Source organism: Olea europaea, unplaced genomic scaffold, assembly GCF_002742605.1.
Source record: "Olea europaea var. sylvestris unplaced genomic scaffold, O_europaea_v1 scaffold1439, whole genome shotgun sequence".
Lineage (NCBI taxonomy): Eukaryota > Viridiplantae > Streptophyta > Magnoliopsida > Lamiales > Oleaceae > Olea > Olea europaea.
Genome location: NW_019231930.1, coordinates 25,881 through 36,187, shown reverse-complemented (window position 1 = coordinate 36,187; position 10,307 = coordinate 25,881). Strand labels below are relative to the sequence as shown.

At 34.8% G+C, this 10,307-nt stretch overlaps 2 protein-coding genes across 2 annotated transcripts; both read right to left on the bottom strand.

The window, feature by feature from the left end:
• Positions 1–1,681: 1,681 nt before the first annotated feature.
• Positions 1,682–4,860, bottom strand: LOC111376028 (ammonium transporter 3 member 1-like). Its single transcript, XM_022998955.1, has 4 exons — positions 4,707–4,860; positions 3,980–4,509; positions 3,413–3,698; positions 1,682–2,427 (listed from the first exon to the last, which is right to left on the bottom strand). Exons 1-4 carry the CDS (start codon positions 4,780–4,782, stop codon positions 1,892–1,894), a joined length of 1,428 nt encoding a protein of 475 aa, XP_022854723.1. The 5' UTR covers positions 4,783–4,860; the 3' UTR covers positions 1,682–1,891.
• Positions 4,861–6,575: 1,715 nt separating this feature from the next.
• On the bottom strand, positions 6,576–7,638 carry LOC111376027 (metalloendoproteinase 2-MMP-like). Its single transcript, XM_022998954.1, has one exon. The coding sequence runs from the start codon at positions 7,614–7,616 to the stop codon at positions 6,711–6,713; it is 906 nt and encodes a 301-aa protein (XP_022854722.1). The 5' UTR covers positions 7,617–7,638; the 3' UTR covers positions 6,576–6,710.
• Positions 7,639–10,307: the final 2,669 nt, after the last annotated feature.

Sequence of the window (10,307 nt, the reverse complement as noted above, 5' to 3'; positions counted from 1 at the left end):
TGGTGTGGGGGGGGGGGGGGGGGGACTGAGCTGGGCCCCCCCAAGGCCCAAGATTTTTTATTTTATTTTATTTTTTTGGTTAAGGAATTTTTTTTCCTGTAAAAGCATTTTTTATGTGTAATTTTTTTTTCGTGTATTAGCCCGATTTGAAATTTTATAGCCTGATCTTGAATCCAATTATGGATCCGTCTATGGGCACTTAATTGATGTTGGATACAATACATAAGAAAAACCTACATGAATCATGTCAGGGCTTGATGGCCAAATTCGATGGTCATATTTGGATATGTATCTTTATCATTATAATATCAGTCTGAAAGACTTTTTATGATCTATAGGAGAGATTCTGCAGAATATCAAAAATTGACAATCAGTATACTGCTAGGTGAGAATGATTGGTTAGACCATTCGAATCACTGTGGGGATTAGCAAGATCGAACTTAGACATGGGATGCTTTAAATCGAATAGTATTTTGCTTCTGACCATATGACCTCACGACTACTTCCTTTCTCAACGCTCACCTTACCGACTCAGTTATATAGAAGAAATCCATCTTCCTACTATGAATTCCATATATAATAACTATACTATTTTGAACGAACATCATAGTTTCAAGGTTTTAACATTATCTATTTAAATTCATTTGATAGCATGTGCAAAGGAGAATAAATAATGCAAAATAAGACGGATAGAATAATTAGTCTAATTACTAATTAGAGTTGGGTAATTATAACTGATGAGGAATCTAATAAAGTGAAAAGGGTTCACGAGGAGGCATGGCACTAAATACTGGGAAATAATTTGGCCTAAGGAATGTCTATATTTGCCCAAGACAAATTAACAGCAGCCGAAAGTGAAAATTCACATTAAATAAGGTACTAAATTTTCCGAATTTATACCTAGTCTAAGGCTGTCAGAAGGTTTATAGCTAATCTTAAGGTGTATAATATACTTGATGATCTACTCTTATTAATATTTTTTTAATAAATTTAAGATTTTGTTTCTAAATACTCCAGCATCATCCCATCCCATCCCATTCTCGAGGCAGAATAGAAAAAAATGGTCATAAATAAATGGGATGGTAAATGATGATATTTTAATCTTATCCCATCTTTTGAAAATTCCCCCAACCCCTATTAATGATTCCAACTTACGAGAATCGCCTCCTCTGTGAAACTTTTCAAGGTGAACAATGACATTTATGGTCCTAACTCCTAATACGAAAATCCTGTGCTAAAAGAAGTAACGAGACACAACATGATAGTGTGAGATAGTTTTAGTCTTGTTGACAGTCGCAGTGTAAGAGTTCAATTTCTGAGATATAAAATTGGACTCTTTGTGGGTACTAGTGTACAAGCAAGCTCTTGTTCCCTGATCTGTTGGGACGCATTCCACGATTTACCTCCCTCAAGATGCTTCAGGGGCGGGATGGTGGGGGCCTTCAAAATTGGGGTTCAGCTTTTTTTTATAATTGTATCTATATTTCTAATTTTGTACTTAAAATGGTTATTTGAATATTTGTTCAAATTTTCTTGGCATTTGATTCTTATGGTTACTTGCAATGTGTTGTCACCAACAGGGGTTACCTGCTTAATTTGTTGCAAGATATCACTTAATACGATACTATTTTTGTGAGATGCAAGATCATCTTAATATTGAAGGTTAAGTACAAATCATAATGGAGAATATCAATTCAAAAATCTTAAATAAGATATCACACATGTTGTCTCTATCCGCCTCTATGCTATAGAAATCAATAGACATGCGTGTCAAGACGTTTTTCTTATTCTTGAGATCTTCGACGTCATACATTAATTGAATGAAACTCAAATATGTTCGGCGAAAAGAAAGTCACCTAAAAGTAACTTCTACACTTGGCCAAACATAGTCTTAAACGCCCTCATTCCTATTCTTGGGATCTTCGGCGCCGTACACTGAATTAAGAACAGATTTCTCAAATTTTTCGCCATCTCCCCACAATGCGTATGCTTCCTCCCCGTGTACAGCATCGTCACCGCCAAGGAGCTCCTCTTCGGACATCCTTAATGGAACAACAAGTCTAATCAACAGACAAATCAAACTTGTGACAACAACATTAAGTTTAACAATAAACACAATTCCTAGAAGTTGAATTCCCATCTGCTTAAACCCTGCCTTGGCGTTGCCATTATGAATGCCATAGGCAAGGCCAATATAGTGTTCCCAGTTAGGAACCAAATAGAATAGCCTGCAAAGTTTCGGGTTGGCGAAAAAGCCTGTAAGGATGCCACCGAGGCTGCCAGCCACAGCGTGGGTATGGAAGACGGCCATGGTGTCATCGACTTGTTTTAGTAGCCAGATTTTCTTGTGGAGAACCATCATGGTGAACCATGGAATGCAACCAGACATTACTCCCATTATTATGGCTGCCCAGCCGTGAACCACTCCTGTTCAAATGCATGCATTTCAAATGTTATAAGGCATCACAAATAATTATCAAAATTGATTAAAATTTTCTTTTACAATTAAACTCGTGTTGTTGAATGTTCGAAATGCTGTCGTGACTAATGAAACGATGTTTGACGTATAAAAAAATTTGTTAGTACATTATTTTATGCTCAACGAGGCAAAAACATGTATTTTTGTGGTATTTTGAAATTGAAAATATAATTAAATAAAAGTAAAAAGAAAGCATGGCGTGTCATTTCACCATTTCTGTTAACTCTTCAAAGACAGACAGAATGTTTAATCTGAAATAAGAAATGGAAGTTATAATGACTAACTTGGACCATAAAATAATTTAGTTATTACAAGAATAAAGTCAGTGTGCCAGATGAATTTTGCCCACCTAGATGACCGACCCTCACAGTGGCATAGGACCCGTGCCGACCTCATGTGAATAAAAAATGTAAAAAATGGCACCCCACCGACCCTGACTGTGAGTGTAGGTCAGTTGGGGTGTCAAAATAATTCTAGCACCCAGCATGGTTCTTATCACAATGAAAAAACTCTGTTAGTGGAGTGAGTAATGACACCTTTAACCATCGATTGAGTATCCTTCAAATATTTTATCAAAAAATTTCTTTTTGGTGGAATTCATAGTTTTTCATCAAATGAAATTTATCTATTTTTGAGGACTTCCAACTTTTCGATGACATTTTTGAACATATACGTATAGTGTTCGTAACAGTTTTTGGAGACTAAACCATAGAATCCAATAATCAATCTTCTAAAAATTGAAATGATCAACGAATTCGAATCGAAAAACTAGGAAATGATTGGAAATCCGGTCTAGTTACATAGACAAATTGAATTTTTGCCCCCCAAAATTTGTTTTATTTAATCTATTAACCCTTTCCTTTCGAGATTGATATCTGGAAACTCATTTTTAAGATATTGCTAATTATGAGACCACAAATATAGATAATTTACCTGCGGCTGGGGTGATGCAAACTAGACCAGTGATCATCCCTTGAGTGGCACCAATAACCGAAGGTTTTTCAAAGAAAAGTATGTCCAATAGGAGCCAACTTAGCAAGCTTGTAGCAGCACATATATGGGTATTAAGAACGGCCAGTGATGCATCAATGCTTGCAACATATGGATCTCCACCGTTGAATCCTGTCCATCCCATCCATAGTATCCCTGCCCCTGCAAGCATCAATAAAATATTGTTTGGCGGAAACCTTTCCCTATCCCTCGTCGCTCTCGGTCCAACCTGCAATGGTAAGATTTACATTCACTCACCTTTACAGATATTCAAAATTTGCATGGTGCTCGTTTAAGAACATCTATATTGAAACCCCATGTTCCCATTTGGGTCTTAATCAGATTGAATTATACGTTTGAAAGACTTGTGAGTATGTCAAATTTATTAAGGCAAGTTACGAAGCCCTTGTATTATTCGGTGTATATCCGGAGTAAGAAGCTTCCCTTGATGCATATTTTTTATAGAAGAAATTTTCGATAGTAAGTATAAGGATTTGTATTCTAGATTACCCAATAAGCTGCGGTGAAACCTGCCACTCCCGAGGAGAGGTGAATGACGTATCCGCCCGAGTAGTCAATAAGTCCCATAGTGGACAACCATCCAGTAGGACACCATATGCTATAGGCACCAACAGTGTAAGAAAATGTAAGCCAAAGTGGTACAAACAACATCCATGCAATAAAATTCATTCTCCCAAGCAAAGCCCCAGCTATCAATATCAAAGTTATGGCTGCAAAAACAAACTGAAAAAACACCATTGTTGCAGAAGGAAACTTCCCAAGAAATGCTGGTTTTAAGAGATCATGTTGATCCAATGCATCATCAATTTTTCCAAGAAAAGGCAAGAATGAGTTTCCGAACGACAAGTGGTATCCCCATCCGACCCAACAAACCAAGACAGCAGCAAAGGCGTAAAGAGCCATGAAGGCCGAATTCACAGCCCATTTCTTCTTGACGATGCTGCCGTACAAAATGACTAGCCCGGGTACGCTTTGGAGGCCCACAAGCGTCGCGGCAATGAGCTGCCATGCATTGTCAGCTGTCGAAAAGACAAAAATATAAACAAACATGTTGCTTCCCAATCGGTTCAAACTTTTAGAGGTTTGGAAATTAAGTTTTGTCGCCGCCCATGTATTGTGTAAATATCATAATTTTGATGAAGAAAATGAAAATTGTTTGAATTTGATGCAAAGTGTTTAATAGTTTAAACTTTGAAATGAAATTGTTCTACTATACCTTTGTTCATCCAATCCGGATTTGCATCATCGGGCTGGAGGTTTGCTGGGAGCCAGGCATATTTCTGGTCCGCCATATTGCAAGAGTTGAATTGAATTGATAATTCAAGTGTATACAAAGTGGTTATGGCTTTTTATCGAGGCAAAATATGAGGTTCAGGACAGGGCTGTTACATGTCTGTAAATTGGAATTTTCAATTTTGACAACATTGTACTAATCTTCAACATATCAATACTATTCTGAAGTTTACCTCAATGCCCTTTATTTCTAGAGATTAATCTTAATAGCATTGTTATACTAGGGTTATATTAGTAAGTTCACGATAAAATAGCAGGAAAGAATTGTACGTATTCCCGTAGACGGAAAACCCAACCTGCCTAGAAAGTTGGATCAGTAAAATTCTTGTTATTAAAGAAAGGGACAGGGTGTCTTTTCTTGTGCATGTAGTGATTATTCCAATGGAATTTCTTGATTCAAATAAAATAATATTGTTTTTATGTGGTTCCATATTCTAAAGGTTGAACCACAATCTTAAGGGCCCCCATCGTCCCGCCCCTAGAGCTTTGTGAGGGAGATAAATCGCGGTATGTGCCCCAGCAGGTTAGGGAACAAGAGCTGTCTGTACACTGCGCCTACAAGCAATTTAATTCCATGTCTCAGGAATTGAACCCCCACACTGCGGTTGCCAGCTTGGTGTAAAATAACCTCACTCCTGTCCTTTACACTACTAAACTATGTGGTTCCATATTCTAATATTATTTGTCACGTTGTTGTTAAAGATCATTTCTCATTTGGATAGATATTTTATTTTTAATGCTTATTTTGCCAAGATCCTTCATATATTTATTTTATTTACTAAATTTTGAAAGAAACGGGAACGAAAATTCTTTGGATGGTTTTCTCAATAATAGTTGAGAATTTGTAAAATTAAGCCACCTACTCGTATTAGTAGTTCGATCAGAGATCAAGAAGGTAGTATGGCAAAAAAATAATAAATAAAAAATAATAAATTAATGAAGAAATAGATAAATAAAACAAACAAACTTGTTTGTATCAATAGATACGGAACCACACAATAAGAAAATATTACAAGCGTTTCACTAATATCTGTGGCTTTGTAAGAAAATTTAAATAAAATATTTTGATGAAAACCTTTGGAAAATGAATGAAATAATGCAAAAGTTATCTGGTATATTTTGTGAAATTCCAAAAATAAAGGCTCAGTGGACCTCAGACTTGAATTTTCTGATATTCCTAGGCGACAAATATATTACGTGACATTTTCTGGGTTCAGGAACTAAGTATCAACCACAACAATTAGCTGACCTAACAACGTAATCTTTGTACAAAGATTTGAAAGTTCGATTTTTTGTAAGATTTGAATTGCATTTATTGTACTTACGAATGGAAAATAGTTCGGAATCTATTTTTAAAGACAAAAAAGTTATAAGTAAACCAACTATGAATTTTGGGAAAAGGATTCGTTATGTACATTTCAAATTAAGTGTGCAATTATTATTTAATCGTATATGCAAACATTATTCTACACTGCAGAATCTCTCAATTTATTCTTTTATTCCCCGTTTGATCCCCGTTAAATCCAATTACATTACATTTCATTTTTCTCTCTCTTATTTTCAACTACACAATCTTCCATAAAATAATATTACATATAAATCGAAAACTTTTCCTTCTTTTTCAACCTCTCATTTTTCTAAAAAACACTATTTCCCCCATTTTCATTTTCAGGTAATGGGTCAAACGGGAGCTTAGTCCCAAAATTTAAGGTCTCTCTTGAACTGTCGAATTGTAAGTAGATCATGTGTTATGACAAAAAGTATTGGCCAACGTAGGAAATCAAAATTATTCAATTTTAATCCACCACTATAATGATTATTAATATAATTAGTCAACTCAATATAAGAGACTTTAAAAGTAGCAGTTAGTTATTATTTCTTGAAAATCCCATATGGCAAATATATGCCCTAGCCAACCATATTGCAATCAAAGTCCATATAAAGCTCTTATTCCTGCAATATCATCCTCATTCAAAGTTGTTTTGTCCACTCCATGACCAATATAGGGGTACATAACTGCAGCCTCAACCTTGCTATGCTCTAGTCCAAGAAGATGCCCAATTTCATGCATAGCAACACTTATCATATCTATCTTTTCTGGGGCAGCACCTATGGACCATGGCTCAGTTGCATCAAGGTGGAACTGGCCAAAAGTTGGTGGACTTGCATGAGCAAGGACTCCCCCCGGGCCGTCGAACGGAGCGTTATCACCATGGTCACCGCTAACAAAAGCAATATGTAAATCTGCATTTTGATCACCTATAAAAGTTGGAAGAAACTCGAAATTTGTTGCCTCAGCCCATTTGTAGAAGGCTAGTCCTATGGCAGGCATGAATTCGATAGGAAAACCGGGCTTAAAACCATAGGTTAGTAGGGTTTTAGGCCATTTGGGGAAGTTTTTGAAGAAACTGTAATGCGACACTATGTGGAAGGGGTTGGAGCCATGGTGGTACATATTGTTAGTGCCATTTATAATGTCTGGCATCCCGCATCGAGGTATTGACATTTTTGAAACCGTTTCAAAATCTATGACTCCAGTAATATTAAGATTGTAATTGAGTTGATAAGTAATGATTGCAAACTCCAGGTCATCGTCGAATTCATCATTTTCATCAAGACTTTCGAGATAACCAAATTGATTGAGATACTTTTGGAAATGATGAAGTTTCTTCACATGATCACCCTTTTTATTGCCTTGTAAGTTTTTTAGAAACTCAAATGGCGATAGTTTTACACAGTTTATCTCCTCTATCTCCATTAGACATATATTCGAAGGTACGAGGAAGAAAATGAGGAACAAGCACAAGAAGAGTTGAGTAACTTGGGGTGCCATGACTTTGTAGGGAAGAATTGCTTGTGGGATGATGTTTTTGTTATCATATGATAATTGGTCAATTTATAGACTTCTATACATGCATGGTGGAGATAAAGAAGAAAAATGGAAATAATGTCATCTTGCTACTTAGCTCAAGTAAAATAGAAAAAGATACCTTTAATTAATTAATTTAACTAGTTTCGGATCATTTAAGAATTCATTACTTGCAGAAGTCTTTAGCATTAATGGAGCAACCATTCTTCACCCGCAACTCTCAATCTTAAAACACCAAAAAGAATGTTAGGCTAAATCTTTAAAAAAAAAAAAAAAAAATCCCCTCCAAACATTTTTGTTACTCTTATCGTTCTATTCTTCTTTACTTTTAAGCTAGAAAATTTAATTTTTTTTCTCAAAATTACCATTAAAAATTCATTTATTTTAAAATTTTAATAGTTTAATTTTAATTTAATTTACGTATAATTTAACTTTTTAAGCTTAGCAATTAGCAAGAATACTCCCATGTACTCAAGAATGACTTAGCTAATTAAAACATGAATGGTTGTATTAAGTGAAAAGATTTTGGTGAAATTCTATTCTTCAAAATCTTGATGAGTAAATTTTTTAATAGCATGTTTGGTAAGATGATTTTCAATGCAGTTCATGAATTATAATCTACGTGATATTTATATAGACGGATTTCCATTTAATGTGTCATTGATATCTAATAAATAAACGGTCAAATTTAAAATTGGTCTCCAATAGTTCCATCTATATTCTAAGATTTTTGCCTATTGTATTTTGTTACATTAAAATAAAGATAATAAAATAGAGTGCAAGATAACGAAAATAAAAATGTTCCAAAAATAGAAACAGAATCAATTAAATTACCTATTCTACGTCTCGACTTCCATCTAAACATATTGTCAATTTTTTGTTCTCTACGTTAGCTTGATGGAGCCTTATCAACTTACGCTAGATAGATTTTTTTAAACATCGTCTATTTTTACTTATTGACAAACTTTTAAGCAATTCGCGATTACATTATAGATGTTCCAAGTGCTATACTAATGAAAGTTGAAGTTAAGATATTTAACAGTCGTAACATATTGAAAAACACTTATATAATAGCCACGCTTAATCTTAATACACAAGTGCTCAAGACTGATTTTTGATTGCCAAAGCAAATATATGAAACTAGTTGTCGAACTTCTAGTGTATGAATCATCAATTATTATTATTTTTTAATTTCTGTTCTTAATATTGTTTATTAAAGATTGTTTGAGAAATCGTAGTGGAAAAATCTAATTTTTGTGTCATGAAGTTTAAATTTTTTACTGTGAAGGAGAATTGTGGATTTGCTAGAAATTTCAGGCCAAAATTTGAGTCGAGCTCTCCCTATAGGCAAATTTTGGATGACAATACAAAGGTAAGATTTATGTTTCCTAAAACTAGAAATTTGTTCTTGAATTTGTAATATTTCAAATTATTTTATAATATCTGGATGATCTACATGTATCATTGTGTTATGATGTAAAATTTTAGTACTGTTGCATGTGTTTACATCAGTATTGGCTTAAAGAAAACATGTTACTTAAAAGCAAGTTTTGAGTTTAGGCAAACATTCGTGTTCATATATTGTCGCATAATTCATGCTGGAAAATTGTAGGTTTTTAAGTATGACATATTATAGGTTTCAGAAAAAACTCATCTTCGCGTGGGCTTACAATCTAAAATTTCATTCCAGTGAATCACTAAAGTACTGTTGCACTGAGCATTAGATTGGATTTGTACTTGAGGCAACTGTTTCAAACCCTCACTACAATAAAACCGCTCTTTTGTAACATTCAAAAGGCAACATTCATTTTAAGGCAACATTCTAATAAGTAAATATTGCGGTTGGTCAACTTTATTAAGCTTTAGCAACATTTTTTGAATAATGTTGTCAATGTCACTTTTTGTAACGTTTGTTAAAGTTGCAAAATGTTTTATTTTTTGCAACATTCGTTGATTGTTGTTAAATTTCTTGAGCTACGTTTAAGGTTCGTTGCTGAAACTTTTAATATATAACCTTTTGCAACATTCAAATTAACATTGCCAAAGGTGGAACATTTTTGCAACATATATCAAATGTTGCTAAAAAGAAAAACTCATCAAAAGTTAATTAGCCCTAATTTTTCCTTCTTTTCTCGTCTCCACATCTCACCGTCTCTCGTCACTTCCTCGCTTGACATTATCGATCCTTCTTAGAGGCAGACACCGTCGTCGTTGGAAGGTACCACCATAACCAACGGTGGCTAGCAAGTTAAGATGCCTCTCGCCAAGGACCATCTGCGCCGCTAGGGATTTTCAGATAATCCGTGAACTCGGCCACAAGTCCAATGGGTAGACTACTGAGTGGCTTCTTCGTCACGCGAAGCCTTCAATTAAGTTGCCACCGGCACCGACACAACCCTTACTAGTTTCTCCACCGTCTGGACCTCCACTTGGAACTCCTCCATCCCTCATTCACAGCTTACTCCAACCAATTTTTCGAAAAACCAAGGGAAGACGATGTTAATTCATACTAAATTATGAATTATTTAAGCTAAGTCATCAGTTGTGCATAAGCTTCTGTATATTTGGTTTTTTTATTGTGAATTATCATTGTGGTTTTCAATTTATGATGCTGATATTGATAAATTCAGTGTATTTTGTTGGAAAAAATTGAGT